At 50.7% G+C, this 24899-nt stretch overlaps 3 protein-coding genes across 3 annotated transcripts; 2 read left to right on the top strand and 1 right to left on the bottom strand.

Annotated features, from left to right (window-relative positions):
* Nucleotides 1-1795: 1795 nt before the first annotated feature.
* On the top strand, nucleotides 1796-8392 carry ecsit (ECSIT signaling integrator). Its single transcript, XM_028995674.1, has 8 exons — nucleotides 1796-1914; nucleotides 2728-2868; nucleotides 3084-3492; nucleotides 5354-5577; nucleotides 5645-5702; nucleotides 5885-6033; nucleotides 7246-7366; nucleotides 7450-8392. Exons 2-8 carry the CDS (start codon nucleotides 2743-2745, stop codon nucleotides 7710-7712), a joined length of 1350 nt encoding a protein of 449 aa, XP_028851507.1. The 5' UTR covers nucleotides 1796-1914; nucleotides 2728-2742; the 3' UTR covers nucleotides 7713-8392.
* Nucleotides 7949-14728, bottom strand: LOC114798781 (uncharacterized). Its single transcript, XM_028994737.1, has 7 exons — nucleotides 14556-14728; nucleotides 10862-13407; nucleotides 9915-10298; nucleotides 9769-9824; nucleotides 9614-9675; nucleotides 9201-9518; nucleotides 7949-9123 (listed from the first exon to the last, which is right to left on the bottom strand). The coding sequence occupies exons 2-7, from the start codon at nucleotides 13214-13216 to the stop codon at nucleotides 9026-9028; spliced, it is 3273 nt and encodes a 1090-aa protein (XP_028850570.1). The 5' UTR covers nucleotides 13217-13407; nucleotides 14556-14728; the 3' UTR covers nucleotides 7949-9025.
* Nucleotides 14729-18743: 4015 nt separating this feature from the next.
* Nucleotides 18744-24643, top strand: LOC114799075 (uncharacterized protein C11orf95 homolog). Its single transcript, XM_074933657.1, is given in 9 exon segments — nucleotides 18744-19232; nucleotides 20095-20276; nucleotides 20279-20326; nucleotides 20329-20406; nucleotides 20409-20529; nucleotides 20532-20621; nucleotides 20700-21017; nucleotides 22475-22930; nucleotides 23613-24643. Coding segments are annotated over 9 exon segments (1890 nt in total). The 5' UTR covers nucleotides 18744-19135; the 3' UTR covers nucleotides 24113-24643.
* Nucleotides 24644-24899: the final 256 nt, after the last annotated feature.

Genomic DNA, 24899 nt, shown 5'->3' with positions numbered 1-24899 from the left:
TTGCTGACATATTTTTGTATTTGCAGTAAAATTTGTTCAATTTCTGTATAGGCGACAAACGGTATTGTCTTGCCAAAACTAGTCCTTTCTATCTTGATTAAATGATCAATCAAGTGAAAGTGTTGAGGATGGAGATCATTCTGTCATGCTGACTGAGTTAGAATAGCAGACTGGATTTTTTAAAAGGAGGGTGATGCTTGAAATCATTGTTCCTCCTCTGGTAACCATGGTTACCTGCATGGAAACACGTGCAGTATTCATTGCGTTGCGTTGCCTTCACAGGCAAGGATATTGCTGCACCTAAATCAACCATTTATCAGATCATCAAAAACTTCAAGTTGAGAGGTTCAAGTATTGTGAAGAAGGCTTCAGGGCGCCCAAGAAAGCCCAACAAGCGCCAGGACCGTCTCCTAAAGATGACTGAGCTGCAGGACTGGGGCGCCACCAGTGCAGAGCTTGCTCGGGAATGGCAGCAGGCAGGTGTGAGGGCATCTGCACGCACAGTGAGGAGAAGACTTTTGGAGGACGGCCCTGTGTCAAGAAGGGCAGCAAAGAAGCCAGTTCTCTCCAAGAAAAACATAAAGAACGGCACTGATAGGAGAAGAAAAGATGGGTTTCAACCTCACCCCCACTCTTGTGCCAAAGGTAAAGCATCCCGAGGCCATCCATGTGTGGGACTGCTTCTCATCCAAGGGAGTGGGATCACTCACAATTTTACCATAAAGAATGAAACCAAAACATCCTATGACAGCAACTTCTATCAAACATCAAAGAAGAACAATGACTTTTTCCAGCCATCAGTCGAGATTTTGCCCAGAAGTTGATTGACAGCATGTCAGGGCACATTGCGGAGGTGTTGAAAAACGCTGCAAATATTGACTCCTTGCATAAACATGATGTAATTGTCAATAAATGCCTTTGAAACTTATAAAATGCTTGTAATTATACCTCAATACACCACAGAAACAACCGACAAAAAGATCCAAAAACAATGAAGCAGCGACCTCTGTGAAAGTATTTGTGTCATTCTCAAAACTTTTGGCCACGACTGTACAATATTGTTCTCCATCTGTCGACTTTTTCTTGTAGGAGATCATCCATCAGTTCACAGAGTTGGGACAGACCGACACCCAGTTCTTCTCGACATATCAGTGTGAACATTATAATTTGTGTGTTTCTCCCGTCTTACTGTCCTCACGGCACAATTCTGTGCCCAAAGCATAGTGCAACACTGCAAACATTGATGCATGTCAAATAGAATATAAAAATGTACCAATATTTACAAATCCACCACACTAATTAACATAGCCAAGGCAGAGGTGGCCTAGTGGTTAAGGAAGCGGCCCCGTAATCAGAAGGTTGCCGGTTCGAATCCCGATCCGCCAAGGTACCACTGAGGTGCCACTGAGCAAAGCACCGTCCCCACACACTGCTCCCCGGGCGCCTGTCATGGCTGCCCACTGCTCACTCAGGGTGATGGGTTAAATGCAGAGGACACATTTCACTGTGTGCTGTGCTGCTGTGTATCACAAGTGACAATCACTTCACTTTAAACAGACCTGTGCAGAATAATAATGCATCGCACCAAATTTCCCGTGTTGCATCTATTAAGATTTCATTAGCATGTTGTTCACACTGTCGTCTTGTGTAGCACGAGTTGCTAGTAGGTGTGTTCATTCCGGACCTTAGTTTTGTGCTTAAGCGTGAAGAAATAAGTATTATCGCGTTCTGGTTCGTGGGCGGAACCGAAAATCGTGGACCGCGCGTTTTCCCCACGGAACACAAAAGCCGACGCACCGGGAAGTGCGCCGGCGAATTAGACGGCGCAGAAGTCATGCCCGAAGGAGACCGGCGTCGCCGCACCCGTCACGAACAGCTTGTGGCCACAGCAGCGTTTTGTTCGGCACCAGCGACGTGAGTTCCGTCGGGGATGTCGTTTTTTTTTTTTTTTTTAACACGGGTGTTAATGTTGTTGTGCAGGATCTGTAGAAGCGTGCTAGAGAACACGGGCGGAAAGGACTCTGTACGTGTCTGCCTGCTAATAATGCCAATTTGGTTATAAAAATAGTCACGACGTTCGCCGTTTGAGGGCTTTTGAGAATTTCAATTTGCATTTGGACATTCTATATTTTGTCTTAATATTGACTTAATATTGAAATGAAGAAGGGTTGAACGCCAAACGTTTGGAATGAAGGCAATACTGTGTGTAATATAAATACACACATACAGTACAGGCAAAAAGTTTGGACATGCCTTCTCATTCAATACGTTTTCTTTATTTTCATGACCATTTACATTGGTAGATTCTCACTGAAGGCACCAAAAAAAGGTAAAAATAACTGAGAACATGTTTTATATTCTAGTTTCTTTGCTCTGATTACTGCTTTGCACACTCTTGGCATTCTCTCGATGAGCTTCAAGAGGTCGTCACCTGAAATGGTTCTCCAACAGTCTTGAAGGAGTTCCCAGAGGTGTTTAGCACTTGTTGGTCCAGCTCACCCCAAACCATCTGGATTGGGTTCAGGTCCGGTGACTGTGGAGGTCAGGTCTCCACTTTTTGTTAAGTACAGAACTCCACATGTGTTCATTCATAGTTTTGATGCCTTCAGTGAGAATCTACCAACGTAAATGGTCATGAAAATAAAGACAACACATTGAATGTGAAGGTGTGTACTGTATATGGCGTCTATTCTTTTTCTAATGGGACACTCCTGTTTCCTTTAAAAGGACCATGAATCTACCATGAATTCAGCTCGCCGCCTGCTACAGACTCAGTATTTTAGGTGCCTGGCTGCAGCACCTAATTACAGAGCATCTGTCCAGCATGTCGTCTTTGCTCATCCACCCAGACGCACCAGCTTGAGCCAAGTAAGTTACAAGGTGGGACAAACGTTGTAAATTTCCGTCTGCAGGAACGTTGGTCGTCTGGCGAGACCATAATTTGGGGCACTGGTTGCCCAGCGGGTAAGGAAACGGACCCGCAATCTGAAGTTTGCCGGTTCGAATCCCGAGGCGCCAATGGGATGTTTAATGCAGAGGACACATTTCACTGTGTGCACTAATCACGTTCACTTTGAAAACAGCTGCAGTGGCCTAGAAGCTTCCATGGGAGTCCGGGATGTTCCCAGAATCGTCCTGTCACCACGGCGGTTGGCCAGGGGGGGGAGAAGAAAGAGAAGTCGCTGGTCACGTACGACGAGCTCTTCGAGCAGGTTGCCAGAGATGCAAAGAGCAAGGCCACCTTCAACAGGGTGGTGGACATCTTCAGCAAAAGGGACGTCCGGCGGCGAGGCCACGTGGAGTTCATTTACGCGGCTCTGAAGAAGATGCCGGAGTTCGGGGTCGAGCGCGACATCGCGGTCTACAACAAGCTACTAGACGTTTTCCCCAAGGAGGTGTTGGTGGCGAGGAACTTCATCCAGCGCATGTTCAACCATTACCCACGACAGCAGGAATGTGGCGTCCAGGTGCTGGAGCAGATGGAGAATTACGGTGCGTGTTGCATGCACTAGGACTTCTGTTCGTTTTATCTGCAATCTTTCCCGCTCACGTAGATTCCTTCTCTACAATAGCAGACGAATCCGCCCTTATTTATCTACACAGGCCACCCAGATACTGGTTCAGTCAGAATCAGAATCGTATTTATTGGCCAAGTAAGTGCAAGCACATACAAGGAATTTGATTCCGGTAGATGGTGTCTCTCAAGTACAATGTAGGAAAAACAACAACAATGTGCAAGGGTGTGGTGTTATTGTCCAAGTTGTGGATTTGTTTGTGGTTTATAAATAACTATATCTACTTTTTATGAATAAATAGGCAAAAAAAAAAAAAAAACCTAAATCTTATATACAAGTGAACATAAAGTGCAGTGTGCAATGATGGAGGTGATTTACAGTATCAGATGTTTAGGAGGGAGATGGCGAGGGGGGAGGAGCTGTTCCTGTGTCGGCTGGTCCTGGTCTGCAGGCTTCTATAACATCTGCCAGATGGCAGCAGGTCAAAGAGCCTGTGACCAGGGTGTGAGGGGTCTGAGATGATTTCCCTGCCCTTTTCCTGGATCTGGAGAGGTACAGGTCCTGGATGGAGGGCAGAGAGGCACCGGTGATCCTTTCTGCTGACCGTACAATCCTCTGCAGTCTGATCCTGTCCTGTTTAGTGGCTGTTCCATACCAGGCGGTGATGGAGGAGCACAGGACGGACTCAATGACCGCAGTGTAGAACTGGATCAGCAGCTCGTGTGGAAGACTGTACTTCCCCAGTTGCCTCAGGAAGTACATCCTCTGCTGGGTCTTTTTGAGGATGGAGGAGATGTTGGTCTCCCACTTCAGGTCCTGGGAAATGGTGGTGCCCAGGAACTTGAAGGTCTCCACAATAGACACCGGGTTGTCTGATTTTGTGAGGGGGAGCAATGTTGAGGGATGTCTCCTGAAGTCCACTGTCATCTCCACAGTCTTGAACGTGTTCAGCTCCAGGTTGTGTTGGCTGCACCAGAGTACCAGCTGCTCAACTTCCTGTCGGTATGCAGACTCATCACCATCCTGGATGAGCCCAATGACAGTGGTGATGTCTGCAAACTTCAGGAGTTTTACAGTTGAGTTCCTGGAGGTGCAGTCGTTGGTGTACAGGGAGAAGAGCAGTGGGGAGAGGACACATCCTTGAGTCCTAAGTAATCTCACGACTGGACTACTGTAACTCCCTTCTAGCTGGTCTACCACTATGTACCATCCGACCTCTACAACTAATACAAAATGCAGCAGCACGACTGATCTTCAACCTTCCCAAGTCCTCCCACACCACCCCTCTGCTACGTTCCCTCCACCGGCTCCCAGTAGCTGCACGCATCAGGTTCAAAATACTGATGCTGGCCTACAAAGCCAAACATGGAGTAGCACCATCCTACCTCACAGCCCTTATTACACCTCACACTGCACCTCGTATACTCCGAGCCTCCAGTACTGCTCGCCTGGTCCCTCCATCTCTGAAGGTAAAAGGAAGACGCTCATCTAGACTCTTCTCCGTCTTGGCCCCTCGGTGGTGGAATGAACTTCCCCTCTAGGTCAGAACAGCTCAGTCACTGAGCACCTTCAAACGACAGCTCAAGACCTTCCTCTTTAGAGAATATTTAGATGTAACCTTCTTCTTGTCTATTCATACTTCTTAGGTATAGAAACTACAACATAGTGAATAAAAAGGTTGTATTTATAGTTGGGGGTCCTGGTGAACCAGAACTGATCACTTCATCCATGGTAACATGGAAGCACGTTGTAAGTCGTCTGGATAAGGGCGTCTGCCAAATGCCTTAAATGTAAATGTAATACGTTTCGGGTTTTTAAGGTAACATCTTTTTTTTTAGGAATAATGCCGAATGTGGAGACCAAGGTCCTCCTCGTGCAAATCTTTGGGGATAAGAGTCACCCGGTAAGGAAGTACCAGCGCCTCATGTACTGGTTCCCGAAGTTCAAGCATGCCAACCCGTTTCCGGTACCCCGCGATCTGCCGCAAGATCCGGTGGACCTGGCCCGGCTCAGCCTCGGCCGCATCGCCAACGACCTGGACTCCACGACCACGGTCTATCAGGTCAGCGTCAGGATCACTTTCCGGCTCCTTGTTCAGTGCATCTTCTCATTTGCGTTCTTTTGTGCAGATGCCGTCCACAGACCTCTCCGAAACCGGAGAGGAAATTTCGCTGCCGCACATCGTGGGTACGTAACGAAGCGCTTTGATTCGGTCCGCAAGGTCACAATAACGTAAAAAAAAAAAAAAAAAAAAAGCCAACTTGGTACCTTGCAATGGAATTCGCTTGATCGGTGGATTAGAACATCGATCAGTTGAAAAGGAATTTTATTGCTAACGCGCACCTCGTTGATTCACCTCTTCCCTTTAGGAACTCAGAGCCCCGACCAGCGGTCCCTGCTGGCCAAGCACAACCCCAGCAGGCCCGTGTTTGTGGAGGGGCCGCTCCCTCTGTGGCTGAGGGGCACGTGCGTTTACTACTACGTGCTGCGGGCTGACCCTCCGCCACCCGAGGAGAAGGTGGGATCGCCGGCTAGCTTTCCAGAATCGGAACCCTTCATTTGTCCCCGAGACATGAGCAATTTGGCACAAAATAGCGGTTAAGGAAGCGGCCCCGAAATCAGGTTGCCGGTTCAAATCCAGATAGGGCGAGGCGCCACTGAGAAAAGCACCGTCCCAACACGCTGCTCGTTGTGTCCTCTGCATTTATCCATCACCCTTGGTGAGCAGTGGGCAGCCATGACAGGCGCCCGGGGAGCAGGGTGAGGGGACGGTGCTTTGCTGAAGGGGACCTAAGTGGCACCTTGGCGGCTCGGGATTGGAACAGACAACCTGCGCGTCATGCTGCCAGCACCTCAGTGGCCACAGACTGGCGTTGCAGACTCTAAAAGATTGAAGTACAGTGAAGTACAGTGCAGTAATCACTGTGTAGTAAGAATGATTTCGTAACGTAAGTGGCGTAAACGCACTGCAGCTGGTGTCGAATGTTCACTGTGAAATGTGGTATTTGTGAGCATTTTCTTAATTCTTTTTGCCTAGACGTAATTTTGCAGTGCTGTAAGCTGCTCGAATTTGATTACAGTTGCCCTCCCACTGAGGGTTTGTTTTGCTCTCCTGCTCTAAAACATTGCTTTCTAGAATGTTCCACAAAGTCTGCGTCTACTTCTGTGTTCTTACACTTGCTATCTTGCCAAACGTGCCAGGCAAGAGTAAATGTCAAGATGTTGAAATTTTGAAGAAAATGACGAATTTAAGGACTGGCTCACCCAAATCAAAGATGCATGTAGAGGATGTCAGAGACTGAGTAGAGATTTGGCTTGTTCCCTTCAACACGCCAAGCTGCCGATATTCTACGAGTGACGTAAATGCAGTTTAGAATTTCATTACCCCCTCAAATGCCCTTTTCTGCTCAGCATACAAACATTACATTAGATTGTCAGTGAAATGTGTCCTCTGCATTTAACCCATCACCCTTAGTGAGCAGTGGGCGGCCATGACAGGCGCCCGGGGAGCAGTGTGTGGGGACGGTGCTTTGCTCAGTGGCACCTTGATGGATCGGGATTCGAACCCGGCAACCTTCCCGATTTCGGGTCCGTTTCCTTACCTGCTAGGCGACCACAGCTCATCCACTTATACGGGAGGAAATTCTGCTTTTTGCTCAAGTTATGAACATGTCAGGGACTTTTAGGTCTGACTTGGGATCCCTGTAATATTCATCTTATTAAAATCCAGGTGGAGGAACCCTGCGACCCAGAGCTATTTGGTCCAGGACAGAGCATCTTCTACCCTCTAGTGGTGGATCTGGCTCTGGACCGAGACCTGGGCGACGACTACAGCTTTGACGTCGATGATGGTAAGCCTCTGTTTTTACATTTTAGTGAAAAAAAACATTTGCACCGTTGTGGTCACTCACTGCTTCCTGGACGTACATTTCAGTGGAAGAAGGGGTGGTGTATGCCATGTGCATGACCGGGCAGGGAGACCAGGCCACCCTGGGCCGCTGGATTTCCGGCCTGCAGGAGACCAACCCTATCCTGGGACAAATCCCCACCCTGTTCCGGCTGGAGTCGGGGCCCAGAGAACTGCAGGGTGCCTCGGAGACCCCGCGGGGCCCGGATATCGAAGCAGAACCGAGGACGATGGAGCACGAGCCTTTCCCGGAGGAGGAACATCAGCACAGCCAGGGCATGAAGCAGTGACCTGATCTTAAGATGGCACTTCATTGGTCGTTTAACCTGGTCATCCACCCAATCCGAACCAGCATGGAAGCTGGTTTTTAAACAGAACATTGACTCTATATTAAAATCCAGTCATGTTACACAATTGGTCTCGAAAAGCTTCTAAGATAGGACTCACGTCCTTTTTTCTTTTCCTCATTATCCATTGCTGAGTAATATTTGCACGCATCCACAAACTAGGCCACATGCCACATGCAAAAGGTACAAAGGCTTTATTGAAAACATTCAAGCATCAATCAGAAGTGGAACGACGATGACGTCAAGCCGTTTCAGTCGACAGATGTGGTCATTTCATTTCACAGTTGTTTTTTTATCCTACTGAGAAAAGGTAATCTAATAATCATCAATTATTCATTGGTACTCCAGTTCCATAAATGTCTGAGCAATAAATAATAGAGCAACGTTAGATAACGAAAATGCGCTGACTTATCATCACACGGTGGAAAATAAAGTTGTGCAGAACGAGAAAAGTTTAAATGATTTTCCATAAATCATGTACAAGCTGCAGTATAAGCTTGCTCGAGACAACAAAAATGTATATAGGCTCTTAAATAATTTAAACGTTGTGCTTTGTACGGTACACAGCGGACCAAGACTTTGCCTTGGTTTGCATTGGTTTACGTTCCAGTGAAATATTTAAAGCTACGCCACTCGACGTCCTGCCACTTGTAGCCCAAATGTCAGCTGCTGACCTTGGTCTTTTTAGGACCGTAAAGTGGTTGGGATTTTTAATTTTCTTTAAATCATATATAAAAATCTGATTTCCAGCGCAGCAGTGAGACACACTGGGAGTCGTCTGCCGATTGGGTGAAAAGTTACAACAATATTTACAACAGGAAACGTTCTTGGACCTTGAAAGTCTCGTAGCGCTGTAAACAAGCATTATACCAATAACCCGGTTTTTCATCATCACCCAGAAAGACGATGGGCGGAAGTAAAGGAAGGTGTTTATGACGGGGCGGCGTTACAACAGTATAATAATCTTGTGTATAACATATGAAACTGTAGAAAGATGCCGTGTTGTACAAAATAATTGAATGTCTCAAGACAAGAAGGGAAAAAAAAAAAAAAAAAAAAAAATTCGACTTATATACACACTGAGATTCGTTCCTTGGTACACACTTCCACGTGCACGTCTGTGCCAGAGATGAGGTCATGGTCACCCCAAAAGTCCACCGTGACCGGGACAAAGTGCGACGTACCGCAGGACGTACCCGACGAGGACTCTCCATGCAGAAAAGCGGAGATGGGGACGTTGGCGGCTGCCCTTCTGATCAGAGTTTGTTCAGGTACTTCGTTCCGGGGGACCTGTTGTGTTTTGGTTGGGCCGCGTCCTCCAGGTTCACCGTCACTTCCACCTCAGCTACGTTCTCTGCAAGCGCAGCTTAAAAAGGTTACGCGCTGGAAAATTGGACCCGTTGTACGTTCATGTCAACCGATCTCCGTTACCTGTCATGCGTGCGGTGTGCTTCTGGAGCTGGCTGGTGAAGAACTTCTCTCTCATGGCCACTTGCTCATCCCAGGCCTGTAAGAACCTTTCCCGTCCCTCGGGCTCCAAGGCGAACGTGTCCGGATGGGTGTCCTCTATGTGTCTCCTGACCCCCTCGAGGCTCTGCAGGTACTGCTGCTCTCCGCACACCATGCACACCAGCAGCTGGTTGGACAGGTCGTAGTCCATGAGAAACTGGTTCCTCCACGTGGTCTGAGAGATGGCGCCGTCTGCGCCGATATCAAAACTGTGGTCCTCCTGCCTCACGTCTGCCTCATCTGGACAACGGATCGATATCGAATTGGTGTCAAATTATGTACAGAGAAAAAACGCAAAACTGACCCCGAATGTTCACCGGGCGAACGGTATTGACCTTTGACGGCGGCGTCCTTGCACGGGTCCAGCCAGTAGTTCAGCTCTGGCTCCGTCAACGAGCTGTGGGAACAAAAGCCCGTCATCAAGCGCAACTGCTCAGGCCAGAGTGACGCGAGGCGCTCCAATTCACATTCAATCGTGCGGTGGCTTCACCTGAACGGAACGTCTGGGTCCTTGGAGGCGCTCGTCCACCGGCTTGAGTCCGGGCCCTGCAGACGAAACCAAAAAAAAAAAAAAAAAGACGCTAGAAGCGCAGCTCCACCAATGCGCACGAATCAAACGAACTTGGTCAAAAGTACCTGAGATCCCAGGTTGTGGGTAAAATCCTGCGGGAGGGACGGCTTGCAGTGGCCTGGCTCCATCAGGCGTCTCAGTTCTCTGGTCCGGGCCGCCTTCCTGGCCCTTTGTTCCTTCTTTTTTACCCTCCAGTACTCCCTCTTCCTCTGCAAGGTGTCCTCGTCCTCCTCGTCCGGCGCCGCGGGTTTGTGGGGCTGCTGTGATTTATGGCACCCGAGGCTGCCGACCTTCTCGCCCGGATGGACGGCCAAAGCTGCGCCTTCGCCTGCACCGCTGGAGCTGGAAGCGACCTCTCCGGCATGCACCTTCTCACCCAACGTGCTGAGAGGACTGTGCCAAGGAACGCCCAAGGACTGCGGACTCGTCGTGCTGAGAGCATGTCCAGGCTGAATGACACCAAGACAGAAAGGAATCGTAATGAAATGCCACATAGGAGGTCGGTCCCCGGGTGCAAGTTGCAACAATTAACGCAAATTCAGCCAATCAAAGTGAATTTTTTGCACTTTTGTCGAATCACCAACTTTTTGCAATTTTTTTTTGCAGTTTTGCACAGCATGCAACGTTGTGGTGGTACACGGACGAAAGCGGTCAATCGACAGCCGAAACAACACTTTTCTACCGCAAAAGAACTCAAGGAGGAGTGGCAGACTTGCGCGACCAGCCGGAGCGATGGGACTCTCGTTTTTCCTCACCTCTTCTTCTATGAAGTCAAGGTTTCTAGAAATTCTAGAAACACCTCGTTGGAGAAGGTATAGCAGTGCGTCGATTTAAATAAACAATATCAAATGGCAGAATTTGAATGTTTAAAATGGCATGAAATGTTGTAAACGTCAAATGCATTTTAGGTTGCAACAAGTCACCAAAGTTCACTTGCGAATGAACTGGCGGGACTGAGGCCACCGGTTCACCTGGAGAGGGACGCGAAGCTGGACGGTTAACTGAACCTCACCTGTGCTGGACAACGTTGGTCCCCCTGAACATCTTGCTTCTGTCTGGCCTTCCTTGCCCTCTGCTGTCTCTTCTTAAGCTTCCAGTACTCCCTCTGCTGCAGAACGCTGGTCTCGTCAGACTCTGCAGTGGCGACGCGTCTACGGAGGTCTTTTTTAGTACAGAAGCGCCAGGTTCGGCCTGGTAAAGAAGGAGCCTTGGACAGAGTAGAGACATTCCTCTGGGAATGTCTGGAGGACGCTACAAAAGCAGAATTCCTGGTGGTCTGGTAGGATGGACTAACATGAACACGTGTCTGTTGACCCTTGTCTCCGCTGGCTTGGGCTCTGGATCTAGTGACATGACACTCCCCAGACGGGGAAGGAAAGTCAGGTTTATCTTCTGGCTGTGTTGGACCTCCAAAGTGACAAACGTCTTCTTCAGTCTTGCAAGGGGTCTGCTCGGTCTTGATGAAGATCTCTGGACTTTCACAGTTCACTACTGCACTAAGAGAGTCTTCCAGAAGCTTCTTCATGGAGGCCACAGCCATGAGAGTAGTCGCCTGCGTGTCCGCACTTGCCTTCTGGCCTGTCTCCTCCCGGGGCCCAGGGGGTGGAGAGGACCCAGGTCTGACGTCTTCATTGATGGTTCGTTGTGAAAAAGCACTCAAGTCTTCTTTCATGGTCTGCGATACCTGTTCCTCTATTAAACCTTCCGCTGGAGGTGAGTTTGTACTGGAGATTGGGTCAACCTTAACATGGGTGGGACAAGAGGCTGAAGGACCACCATTGGTATAACGGACAGGAAAATGAGCTCCAGGAGCCGAGATATGGAGATGTGACCTCCTCTTTGCTGTGAGAAAAAGATGACCCCTGGTTCGTAGAAGACCATGTCTCAGTCGAGCAGCACGGCTGGCTCTGTACTGCTGCTTCTTCATCCGCCAGTATTCTCGTTTCATGGCGATGCTTTCCTCTTCAGTTAGTTCCCTTACTGATCCAGGGCCAGTGAGGGGAAACCCATTGAAGCTGCTATTAGAACCCACAAAGGCCATCGAGTGGTTGGCATTTTCAGCAGCTCTTTGGACTGATCCTGCCACGGCATTTTGGTACAGAGGCAGAGAGCCGATTTGTACTTGCCTACCGTCATCCGGACTGACCTGGTCACCAGAAACGGGGAGGAGCCACTTGGTGCTCGGAGAAGACTGGGGGGCTGCTGCGGTCACGGTGCCATCTTCCTTGATGAAGCCGCCAATAGCGTCTGAGGCTGGTCCCGGAAGCGTCGGCGCGCCCCGCGCGCCTGCTTGGCGTTCCGCGCCCAAGAGGTCCCGATCGCTCGAGCGCGTTGTCTCCTTCGTCCTGCTCTTCGCCTCCCTTGACCGCTTCGCCCTCTGCAGGCGTTTCTTGACGCGCCAGTATTCCCTTTGCTTGGCCAGCCTTTCCTCATCCGAACCCGGGTTCCTGTGAGCGCTCTCGGCCCCCGCGGACCTCGGTCTTTGTGCTTTGGTTAGATCCGGAGCGAGACCGTTCACCAAGGACGCCTGGAAGATCGCTCTGGTCCGACCGGGCCTGAAAGTAGTTCGATTAACCGCAGCGGTCTTCTTGTCCGCGGCCTCGGTGGACGCTGCCGGCGTCCGGTGTCTCCCCTGAGGTCCACCGGCAGGGGCGCGTGGACGCACGCCTCGCCCGCGCGCTCTTCCCGACGACGGGCGCGTGTCGGGCGGCCGCGCCCGCTCCCTCTCCGCGGCCATTTTGGCCCGCTGCTCCCGCTTCTTCAGGCGCCAGACCTCCCGGCGCCTGGCGGCCGCCTCCTCCTGCGGCTCGGGCGCCGCCAGCACGTTCTCCTGGGCCCGCGCGCCCACGCCGCGGCTCCGCAGGGGGCAGCGCTTGGCGCCCGTGCCGGACGCGGCGACGGACCCGGAGGGGGCGGGGTCTGCCTGCACGTGGTTTCTGACCTGAGGCCTGTTGCGGTCTTGCTGAGACAGCACGTTGGCGGCGGCCGGGCTTCTGCTCGGAGCCCAGTGGCCGTGAGACGGCGACGCGCCGGGATCGGGCGGGGGCCTGTGGGAGTGTAGGCCCCCGGACGCCTCCGCGGACTTTGATCCGTGGCTCGGCTTAGTCTTCTGCGGAAAATGCGTCCCGGGAGGCGGCGCTGGGACATGGTCGTCTTCGCTGGCCGAATGGCATATGTCGGCTTGGCACGCGTCGGCATTCACGTTGGCATCGGGGGCGCGAGACGCGCACTTCTTGGCGGCCGACAGCTTGGCCCTCTGCTGCCGCTTCTTGATCCTCCAGTACTCCCGCTGGCGAGTGAGCGCGGCGTGGTCGCACTCGGACGCCGGCCGGCAGGGTCGAGCGCGGCGGCCGTTTGAGGAGCGCATCTCGGAGGGCGGGACGCCCTTTCCTGCGCATTCGGGAAGGGACGTCACGCGTCCCCCTCCAGTCCGACGGCTCTATCGCTCCAACAACCGCTAGACATGCCGGCGTGTTCAGTCACATCTTGCGTTAACGAGTCGGCAATCGCCTTCAAATAAACGTAGATGGTTCGGTTCCATCGCTGATACGAAACGTCCTGCAGGAAAATAACGCACAGTGATCGGGTGATGTGCATAATAATAATATCATAATGTTGAACTGAATCACCAGAATCTGGAGAAACTTCAACGTCATACAGTACAGGCCAAAAGTTTGGACACCTTCTCATTCAACGTGTTGTCTTTATTTTCTTGACCATTTACGTTGGTAGATTCTCACTGAAGGCATCAAAACTATGAATGAACACATGTGGAGTTATGTACTTAACAAAAAGTGGGGACCTGACCTCCACAGTCACCGGACCTGAACCCAGTCCAGATGGTTTGGGGTGAGCTGGACCCCAACAAGTGCTAAACACCTCTGGGAACTCCTTCAAGACTGTTGGAGAAGCATTTCAGGTGACGACCTCTTGAAGCTCATCGAGAGAATGCCAAGAGTGTTCAAAGCAGTAATCAGAGCAAAGAAACTAGAATATAAAACATGTTTTCAGTAATTTCACCTTTTTTTGTTAAGTACAGAACTCCACATGTGTTCATTCATAGTTTTTTATGCCTTCAGCGAGAATCTACCAACGTAAATGGTCATGAAGATAAAGACAACACGTTGAATAAGAACCTGTGTCTGAACTTTTGGCCCATATGGTGTATAATTATCTTTTTTTTTTTATCAATCATTTTTGGATTATAATACAACTTGACAGGTTTTTTTGTAAGTAAGTAAATGGAGGACAAAAAATCTAAAATGTTCAAATCTGACCATTATCTTGAAAAGATTTAATAAGGGACTCCGAGGTAATGTTAGCTCACACACATTCCTTATTTGTCTGTGAAGAACTGTATTCGTGTACAGAGAGCAGCTATCTCGGTATCTGGAGGAGACGACAAAAAAAAAAAAAAAAAAAAAGGACCGTGTCCCTTTAAAATCTGTCCCCCTGCCTGTCATGGACGATTTCGGTAGTGAGCCATGTTTTTCTAGCGCTTTACTCCGCACACGAGGGCCGAAGGTGCGACGCGACGCCGACTCGGAGCATTTAGTCCCACGGCGAACGGACTGGAAGAAAAGAAGGAGCCGGGGACGGTCGGGGACGGCGGGGACACGTCCGTGGCTCTCGGCGGAGGCCGGCATTGTCTCCGTGCGCCGTACCAATGGACACTTCTGCCCTCGTCCCGTCCGAAAACGCGTTACCTGGCGAACAGGCCCGACTCCCCGAGACGCGTCCCACGCCGCGGAGGACCTCCTTCTTCTTCTTCTTCTTCTTCTTCTTCTTCTTCTACGGAGGAGAAGGAGGGGGACCGACGCGCGGACGCTTCTCGCCGCCGTCCTCGCAGGCGCTGCCTTGACAACGCGCAGAAAAGTACCAGGATGTGGCGGACGCGGGCGTCTTAAAGCCGCAGCGCGGACATGTCCCGCGTCCGGAGGGGGACAGGATAGGACGCCTTTTATTGCCACGATGCGGCTCCTCCAGGGCAGACACACAAATGTACACGTTCTTAACTCTTTTAATGTGTTTTTATTTTTCAGTTTTATTCTACCCCGTGTTTAATTGAAATCGCTGCATGTTCTTTTTATTCTTTATTCCTAGTGAACTTTTTGTCTACCCTGTTCCTGCTAATTGAATTAATGTTTTTTTTTTTTATTTTAATGTACAATTGTGTTGAAGCGCTTTATAAATAATTACGTCCGGTACAAATAAACGTAATCCAATAAGGGGCGTTACATACATGCGGTTTTATACACAGTGTAAATTTTACATAGTCTACATTACATATATATATACATACATAATATATATTTTTTTTTAATTCAACCTCGCTACCCTGATATGGCAAGTGGGCGTGGCGAAGGCGTGGCTTGTGACAAGCAGCAATGTGCCACAAAACATATTTTTTAATAAATTGTAAATTGCAAAATCAAAAAATGTAGTGTAATATTCTAATGTTGTTCTCGAAATGTGTTAAGTTGACACTAAGTGGTCTGCTCGGGTCCCAGAGGAAACACCAGATGTGGACCACGCCTGGGCCAGAAACACACACACACACACACACACACACACACACACACACACACATGCATTATCTGTAATAGCCACTGTGACACAATTCTACAGGATCTTGCAGAGTTACAAAACTACAATTGTCTGGCATTAGCCCTTTAACTGGGTATAAGTTTACTGGTAAAATGCGTTACAAAGAAGTTCTGATGATGTCGTTGGTCCTCCAATCATGTAGATGCAAAACGGACATTCTTACTGCTGGGCCTTTTTTTTCTCTTAAGTTTTTCAACTCTGGGCTCCTTTTACAGCATTTACCAGACGCCCTTATCCAGAGAGACTTACAACCATTAGTTACAGGGACAGTCCCCCCCTGGAGACACTCAGGGATAAGTGTCCTGCTCAGGGACACGATGGTAGTAAGTTGGATTTGAACCTGGCTCTTCTGGTTCATACACGACTGTGTTACCCGCTAGGCGACTACCACCCTTTCATTATACCTTCACTTCTTCTCGTGAATTCCACCAAAAATGCAAAATAAGATCGGACTCCAATAACTTATTACAGGGGAACATACAGCTATAACCTCTCAGAACCAGGCCGGCCCAGCATGGCCATTTTGGAAGCGGCCCCGTAATCAGAAGGTTGCCGGTTCGAATACCAGACCGCCGAGCGAAGCACCGTCCCCACACACTGGTACCCGGGCGCCTGTCATGGCTGCCCACCGCTCACCGAGGGTGATGGTTAAATACAGAGGACACGTGTCACCGTGTGCTGTGGGGTCCCCACCCCCCTATTAATAGCCTGTTTGGTGGTGTCCTCCTGTCCCACGTCCTGACGGGGCCCCTGGAGTTATTACAACCTTTCACCCCGTTCGAGAGCGGCTTAAAATACGATTAAAAACACGAACAGAAACCACGTTTAATGTCCAAGATGCTTATCGACGCAATACGGGCAGTAAAGGACGCCGCTCGTCGCATTTACGTCATTTGCCAGACGCCCCTTATCCAGAGCGACTTATATTCAGTAGTTACAGGCAGGGACGGGTTATGGGTCGTGTGGCCCCCCCGCGAGAACCCCCTCAAAAAAAAAAAAAAAAAAAAACGCCAGCATTGTCTGGGATGGCTAGTTGCTACGTCACCATGCCACTTGTGGGTCCAAACTCGTGCGGTGTACCGTGTTGTAAAAGCAGAATGACTAGGCTAATGCCATTACCTCACGTTAATGTTAGCACCAGGTTCCCCATCTCTGTGTATAGAGACAGGCAGCAATGTAGCACAACCAGATCGTACCGTAACAAACATTATTTGAATAGTCCAGAATGTGCTAGTTCGAAACAGAAATGGAAATGTCTATAAAAGTGAACCAAAATGCCATGTACCTGTTATAATCTGCAATTGTTGCTTTGCAGCGTTCCCAAAGAAGACAATTACATCCTCGTAGCTAGCGGGCAGTCATATCATGCGCAGGGCCAGGAACAAATCAATTCAAGGACACCAACAGAATGAAAGGGTAAAGTAAGCGAAATCACAAATACTACCCACCACCCGTGCCATATTTAATAAACCAATAACTTAGATAAACGGCAAGTTTGCACGTGGGTTGTCAGAATGTTGCGCTCATGTAGTTGAGAGGTGGCCGGGCGTTAGCTTGCCAGATGCAAGTTGACATGTATAAATCTGACGATGGTATAAGGGGCAACATATAGACCCAACAAGAAATATGATGCGGTCAAAATAATATGTGCTGTGAATTTCTTGCCAACTAGAGCCACGGCGGGCAAATGATAAATGAAGCCTATTGTCCTACCTTAAAACCACAGTTACTGTGTGATCCTTTTGTCTTCCTGTCGGCTCATGGAAGCAGGGACGGATTACGGACCGGGCCAGTGGGGCCGCTGCCCAGGGGCCCTTGGGGTGCAGGGGGCCCGTGGGGCCCCTAGCCCAAAACAGTTTGCAACGCAAACAGTTCTTTTTCACATTGGAGAACTTGCAATGGGTAAATCATGGGGAGAGACCTATCTTTTCCCATGGCAATAACCAGGCTGCTGAAAAGAAATGGGATGATTAGCAAAAGTGCTTTGATTTAGAGCGTGAATTGTATGACATTCAAACTGCACGATCAGTTCTGGACAAGTTGTAATATTTTCTGACTTCTGTCTGATGGTTATCTCATTCGATGCTGGAACAGCAGGCAGCATGCTGTAGTAGACGGTTGCTGCCCCTCCCCCACTCTGTTGCAAAATTGTTCAATTTCCTCCAGTCAGCCAATCAGGTGTTGTGAGCACTTTTCAAAATCCAACTGAAGATTCACTGCAGATATTAAACCCCCTGCCAGTATCAAAACTCCTCATTCAGACACTTCAGCTTGAGAACTTGCTGTGTACTCTCTATACAGTCTTCTATACCTCTGTGTTATCACAAGATTAACAACCAAAAGCCTTTTTAAAGGCTCATTACCTTTTATATTGCATCTCTCTCTCTCTTATTCTATATAATTATATAATATATTATTTGTAATTATATTATACTATATTATATATGGCATATTATATTCTGTACTATTCATTACCAGAAGTATATGATTTTCTAGTCTTATAACAGGCTGAAAGTCCTAGCATATTATTTTATACTGTATTATATTTCTTAGTTGTAATAACAGTACACCAAGGATCCAGGCCTTTTTTTTTAAAGGGGTAGGAGCAGTGGTGGCCTAGCAGTTAAGGAAGCGGCCCCGTAATCAGAAGGTTGCCGGTTCGAATTCCGATCTGCCAAGGTGCCACCGAGCAAAGCACCGTCCCCACACACTGCTCCCCGGGCGCCTGTCATGGCCGCCCACTGCTCACTCAGGGTGATGGGTTAAATGCAGAGGACAAATTTCACTGTGTGCACCGTGTGCTGTGCTGCTGTGTATCACATGTGACAATCACTACACAATCACTTAAAGGCTAGTCTACGTAGCAGGTACATGGCATTTTGGTTCACTTTTATAGACATTGCCATTTCTATATTTCGAACTAGCACATTCTGGATTATTCCAATAATGTTAGTTATGGTACGATCTGGTTGTGCTACGTTGCTGCCTGTCTCTATACACAGAGATGGGGAACCTGGTGCTAACATTAACGTGACGTAATGGCATTAGGCTGTACTGATTATAATTTGAAATCCAACCTACTGTATCAATTTAAGCCACCTTCTTTTAGCTTTTTCCGAGGTATAAAGCGGCAAAAGATTTTGTCAACGTCATTCTGCTTTTACAACACGGTACACCGCACGAGTTGGGACCCACGTGTGACACGGTGACGTAGCGAACGTTTTGCCCAGGGGCCACACGACCCCATAATCCGTCCCTGCACCCACCGGGCTACGACCAACCACCCGTCGTGAACGTCGACTCTCTCGGTGGAGAACGCAGGCCGGCCGAGCGGCTCCTGGCCCCCGGACACGCGCGCGCTACTGTCCCTTTAAATTTACCCAGGAGCCCCTTAAGGAGCCCCAGGGGCCCCAAGCTCGGCTCCCCACCCCGAAGAAACGCGTCCAGGAGGCCGCCGCGACCGCGCGATCCCGCGGCAGCAGGGCGTCGCGGCGATGCGCGGAAAGTTAAAGTTTTCGGGGGGCCGCGGGGTCCGCGCGGCGAGGGACACCGCGCCCGCGGGACGGGATCCGGGGAACTCCGCTCCAAATGACGCCGAAATGGGGAGACCGTCGCGATAAATAACAGATTTTTTAAATTTTTTTATTATCATCTCTCCTTTTCTCGACGCCGCCGCGGCATGGACGACCAGGAGCCGGAGGACCCCCTCTCGTTAATAATAAGCGCCGAGGAGGAGGCGGCGGCGGAAGAGGAGGAGGAGCCCGTCCCCCCGGGAGGTAAATTTCGGCCCGGCCGCCGCTAATCCGCGCCGCGGACAGTGCGGCGGAGCGGCATGGCCCCTCGGCTCTCGGGCTCCGCTATAAACAAAGGCGCACAATGCCCACGCCGGCCGTGCGCCGCGGCGCGCAGGCGCCCCCTGGCGGCCGGAGCCGGTCGCGGCCGCGCCCCCGCCGCCAGCCCGGCCGCAGCGGCCGCGCCCTTCGGACGGGCCCGGCCCGCTCCGGCCCGCCTCCACCTGGGGCTCAGGTGCGAGCCGTGGAAACGAGGTCCCTGGCCCGTAACCATCCGGGATCGGCGGTCGGTTCGATTCACGTTTATAAGCTCCGTTGCGATGGGTCTTATTCTGAGAGGAACCATGGCAACGATAATATGGCACCATGTCTTTTAATTATGGCTCCTTATGGCGCTTACCGCCACGAACGAAAGATATAAAGTTACTCACTGTGCATTTTGTTTGCCGTTGTCAACCACATTGTCAACCTGCAATTAGGAGACGTCGCCTGGTGTGCTTAAATGGCAACCGCAATGCATTATGGGTTGGAGCGTTTCGTCTGTTTTATGGTAAAGTTACAGGGACAGCACACGGTGCACACAGTGAAATTTGCCCTCTGCATTTAACCCATCACCCTGAGTGAGCAGTGGGCAGCCATGACAGGCGCCCGGGGAGCAGTGTGTGGGGTCGGTGCTTTGCTCGGTGGCACCTTGACCTTCTGATTATGGGGCCACTTCCTTAACCACTAGGCCACAACTGCTACCTGGGGACACTCAGTTAAGCGTCTTGCTCGGGGACGCAGTGGTAGTAATTGGGGTCTGAACCTTGATTCTTCATTGTGACACGTCCATCGTGTTTTTTTTTAGGTGAAGATGGCATCACCAATGGCCACGGTGACGGGGAGGGCGATGATGAAGGACTGGCCACGCCCACCTGCTCCCCGCACACCAGCTACTGGAGCATCACGGAATGCCCAGACTCGCCCTTCCTGCTGTCGCCCGCCCCGGGCCCGTCGCCGCGGAAGTCGCGGCTGGAGAGGGCGTCGCGGGCCCCGGCCTGAGCCGAATCCCGGCCGCGACCACGCCCCGGTACTACTAACCTGAGCAGCTGGCGCAACCGAGTACCTGATGGACTTTCGACCCGCCAACGCAGGCATGAGCTGCATGGTGGGCGGCAGCCTCGCCTGGCCACCGCTCAAGCTTCAGCACCGATCAAGCGCCACATCCTGGCAGAAGTCAAACCCGGAACTCTCGTGCTGTGGAGCGGCGCCGACAAAGGAGGGTCATACCGATCCGGCTGGGAGACCACCTGAGCCTGGAGGGCGTCCGGAAGCCGGCGTCCTGCGCGGGCGGGGCCGACGGCGAGCGCGAGGACGACGCGGGCCGGCCTGCAGGTGTGTGCCCCTCCTCCGAAAGAGACGCGACGTCGCGGTGACGCGGTGTTTCAGCTGTTTTTAAAACCAATTCCGTAGGCAAGCCGGCTGCAGAGACCCCCGAAAGCGGCAGCGGCCGCGCCACCCCCTCCCCTCCGGCCCCCGACCCGGCCGCGCCCTCCGCCCGGACCCTGGAGCGCTACCTGAACGACTCGCTGCACGCCTGGTTCCGCCAGGAGTTCCTGATGGAGTACCAGGCGGACGCGGGCCGGCTGGTGTGCATGGTGTGCGGCAACCCGCTGCCCTCGCTCCACCTGGACCACATCAAGAGCCACGTGCTGGACGTCCACCCCAGCTCCCTGGTGTACAGCTCCGAGGAGAAGCACTGCATCCTGCAGAGCTGGGCGCGGACTCACGGTGAGCCATTCCGGTCCTGCTTGTAGTGGTCCCGGCCTGGGGGTTCGTCCCCCGGGCCCTTTAAACCGTTTCATAGGATGAGCACGGCTATGGAGGACACATAGAGAGCATCTGTCTTCATCGGTTCATCTCGTCATTGGTCTTTGTTATTGTCTAGTGGGGGTGTGTTTATCGAGTTCTAATCCTTGATGCTCGCCCCTCCTATATCCTCTAATATCAATACACTACTAGCCAGCTACACTCCGGCACGCCCTCTCAGATCTGCAGACGAAATGAGACTGAAGGTTCCCTCTTCACGGGGTCTCCGATCCCAGTCGACTCTGTTCTCCTTCGTTGTCCCTGGCTGGTGGAACAACTTGCCTGGCTCCATTAGACTAGCCGAGACCACCACCACCTTTAAGAAACATTTAAAAACTCACTTGTTTAAAAAGTATTTCAAACGAATCTAACACGAATGTCAACCTGCAATTAGGAGACGTGACCTGGTGTGCTTAAATGGCAACCACAATGCATTATGGGTTGGAGCGTTTTGTCTGTTTTATGGTAAAGTTACAGGGACAGCACACGGTGCACACAGTGAAATTTGTACTCTGCATTTAACTCATCACCCTGAGTGAGCAGTGGGCAGCCATGACACCTTTAAGAAACATTTAAAAACTCACTTGTTTAAAAAGTATTTCAAACGAGTCTAACACACACACACACACACACACTCTCATAATATATATATATATATTTGTCAAGCACTTAACAGTTCCCGAGCATGTTCTTTTTCTGACAAGGATCGCGGTATATTGCTGTATGGATATTTTCTAACACCCCTACTATCTAATGATGTTTTCTTAAAAATGCACTTTATCCTAACTGTCTTACCTCGTTCTATGAGGGTTGAGTGTCCTGCTCGGGGACACGATGGTAGTAAGTTGGATTTGAACCTGGGTCTTCTGGTTCACAGGCGAGTGTGTTACCCGCTAGGATACTACCACCATTTTTTACCACCATCTTACCTGCACTTTTACTCACCGCTTCCTTTAAATTGTAAATATGACCTTTGACCTTTATCTTTTATCTAATTGTACATATTTTGCTCGTCCTTTTTAGAAAGAGTAAACCTGCTGGTGCTCGCTGTTCTGGTTCTGGCGGTTGTGGCCAGACTTGCCATTTTGTCCAGTCATTTACATTTACAGCATTTACCAGACGCCCTTATCCAGAGCGACTTACAATCAGTAGTTACAGGGACAGTCCCCCCCTGGAGCAATTTGGGGTTAAGTGTCTTGCTCAGGAACACAATGGTAGTAAGTGGAATTCGAACCCGGGTCATCTGTGTTACCCACTAGGCAACTACCACCCACCACAACCTCTGACCAATAGTCATTGCCTGTCGTCAGCACCAGAACCTGGTCGCGGAGACACGGTAAAATATCAACTCATCGTGTCTCTTACTTCGCTGATTTCAGAGTCGGACCCTTTAAACGACCTCCTGACGGCGTTTCCCGGTACCAAAGACACAGGCGACGGCTTTGTGGAGTTCTTCCCCCGGGAGGCGGACGGCCTCTCCGGCCAGGGGTCCCAGACGCACACAGAGGCATCGGTCCCGGAAGAAGCGGGCACTTCCGAGGACGCCAAGGCCTCCCCCTCCCGCCACCGCGCTCGGCGGAAGAAGTCCCTGAAAGGCGGCTTCCCTTGGAGACTGCGCATGGACTACCTGGTGGCGTACGGGCCGGACGGGTGCGGCTGCTTCTGCATGGTCTGCTCGCAGGCGCTGCCCGTCGCCAAGGTCGCCGGCTTCCGCCGACACATCCAGGACTGCCACCCGAAGACCACCGGCCTGAGCCGCCGGGAGAGGGAGGAGGTGGCTGAGGCCTGGGTCCGGGACGTGCAGCTGGGGGGACGGGAGGACCAAATGCTGCCGGGTGAGGCCGGGACATTTATTTATTTATCTACTTACTTATTTCTTGTCGTTGTGATACGCTGCAGCACGGCACACCGTGCACGCAATGAAATGTGTCCTCTGCATTTAACCCGGGATTCGAACCGGCAACCTTCCGATTATGGGGCCGCGTCCTTAACCGCCACTGCCATAAATGAGGGGTCAGATGTAGTACTTCCATCCCCTAAACCTTTTTTTTTCCAGGAGTATCTCTGGAAGCTGAAGTGGCTGCACCAAGGGTGCGTCTCGTTTCGTACGGTGTGAAGAAATCAAGACAAATCACATGATATCACATGATTTCAGAACAGTGAATTATGGGTAAATTTCAGTGACGTCCGGAATTTACTCTTGTTGCTCACGCGTTTTTTGCTCGCTTGGATTTTTCCGCGTGAAAGAAAAACCGAACCAAGAGGAAAATTTAATAGGGTGAAAGCGGTAGTAGGGTGGTAGTAGCCTAGTGTGTAACACACTCGCCTATGAATCAGAAGTCCCGGGTTCAAATCCCACTTTACTACCATTGTGTCCCTGAGCAAGACACTTAACCCTGAGTGTCTCCGGGGGGGGACTGTCCCTGTAACTGCGTACTGTAAGTCGCTCTGGATAAGGCCGTCTGGTAAATGCCATAAATGTAAATATAATGTGAATGATGTAAAATCTCTATTCAGCAGCACCTGACGACGTTGCTCGGATCCCGGACGAAACCAGCGTCCCGGCGCCTCAAGCCAAGGCCACCAGACCGGTTGAGGTGAAGAAAGAGGACGGGCTGAGGACAAAAGGGGCGGCCGAAGAGGGCACGGCGCTTGCGGGGGAGGCGACCGCCGGACGGCACGGCCACTACCCGGGCAAGGACCAGCGGCGGAACTACCAGGTGCGCTGGCGCATGGAGTACCTGATGGACTACGACTGCCGGCGGCACGGGCTGATCTGCATGGTGTGCGGCGCGACCCTGGCCACCCTGAAGGTCAGCACCATCAAGCGGCACATTCAGCAGGTGCACCCCCACTCGCTGGCGTACGGGCCCGAGGAGAAGCAGCAGGCCCTGGAGGGCTACAACCAGACGGCGCTGCACTTCGTCCACTCGGAGGACTGCTTCTCGGCACAGGACCCCGGCCACGGGCCGCGCGCGGGGACGGCTGCGGGACACGCCAGCCTCTTTGTCCCTTAGAACCCACCTCTTTTTTTTTTTTTTTTTTTTCCTTGTCCCACCCGTTCCTCAGGAAAGGAGAAGGAGACGTTGGGTCGTCCCATCAGGGTTTTCTATGCCGGCTTGGACCGACACACACACACAAAGAGCACTAAATGGCCAAAGACAAGGCCACACTTTTCATTTCTCTTCAGATCTATAAATGTATGCTTTAACGGAGCTCCTTTTTTTTTGTTGTTGTTGCGAGCGTGCTTCCCAGAGTACAAGCCAATTGGAAACCACTTCAACGTTCTAAGCACTTTTCTTAAAAAAAAAAAAGGCAGGCTCTTGCGAATTTTGAAGGGTTTGTCGAATCTTGCCCGTTTTTTTTATTTTTTATGCAAGCACTTTTTAAGCACTGCTGTTTGTCATCTTGTCACTCTGCAACGAATGGGCTTCCCCGATGGTTCCGGAAAAAGTGCACCAGATCTAATCCATTCTGTGCCCTTGGCTCTACAAAGACTCACGTGCAAGGTGACACGTTAAGTACTTTGAGTGTTGGTTTTTACGCCATTTTTTTTTTTTTTTTTCTTCGCACCTCTATGCATGTTTTCTGAGGGTGGCATCATATTTAAATTGGTTTGGTTTAATGACTGGCAGAAGGTTCGAAGGTGTTATTTAAATTCTAATAAAAGTGGAAGCAAAGCGACAACCGGTGTAAGCCAAGTGCGGTACTTTTTATAAAACCAGACGGCTCATTAAACTGCAACGACCGCAGTTAACCCGGTCTCCCAGAGAGCACTGCAGCACTGCCAAACGTCCCGCCGGC

Source organism: Denticeps clupeoides, chromosome 1 (assembly GCF_900700375.1).
Source record: "Denticeps clupeoides chromosome 1, fDenClu1.1, whole genome shotgun sequence".
Taxonomy (NCBI): Eukaryota; Metazoa; Chordata; class Actinopteri; order Clupeiformes; family Denticipitidae; genus Denticeps; species Denticeps clupeoides.
Note: the sequence above shows the minus strand (reverse complement) of the source record. Positions and strands in the feature narration are given on the sequence as shown.

Coding starts and splice junctions, on each gene's coding strand:
- ecsit (XM_028995674.1), top strand. CDS start 2,743: ATGAATTCAGCTCGCCGCCTGCTACAGACTCAGTATTTTAGGTGCCTG. Junction 5,578..5,644: donor CCACGACCACGGTCTATCAG/GTCAGCGTCAGG, acceptor TCTTTTGTGCAG/ATGCCGTCCACAGACCTCTC. Junction 7,367..7,449: donor CAGCTTTGACGTCGATGATG/GTAAGCCTCTGT, acceptor CGTACATTTCAG/TGGAAGAAGGGGTGGTGTAT.
- LOC114798781 (XM_028994737.1), bottom strand. CDS start 13,216: ATGCGCTCCTCAAACGGCCGCCGCGCTCGACCCTGCCGGCCGGCGTCC. Junction 9,825..9,914: donor CCCACAACCTGGGATCTCAG/GTACTTTTGACC, acceptor TTTCGTCTGCAG/GGCCCGGACTCAAGCCGGTG. Junction 9,124..9,200: donor GCACACCGCACGCATGACAG/GTAACGGAGATC, acceptor CTGCGCTTGCAG/AGAACGTAGCTGAGGTGGAA.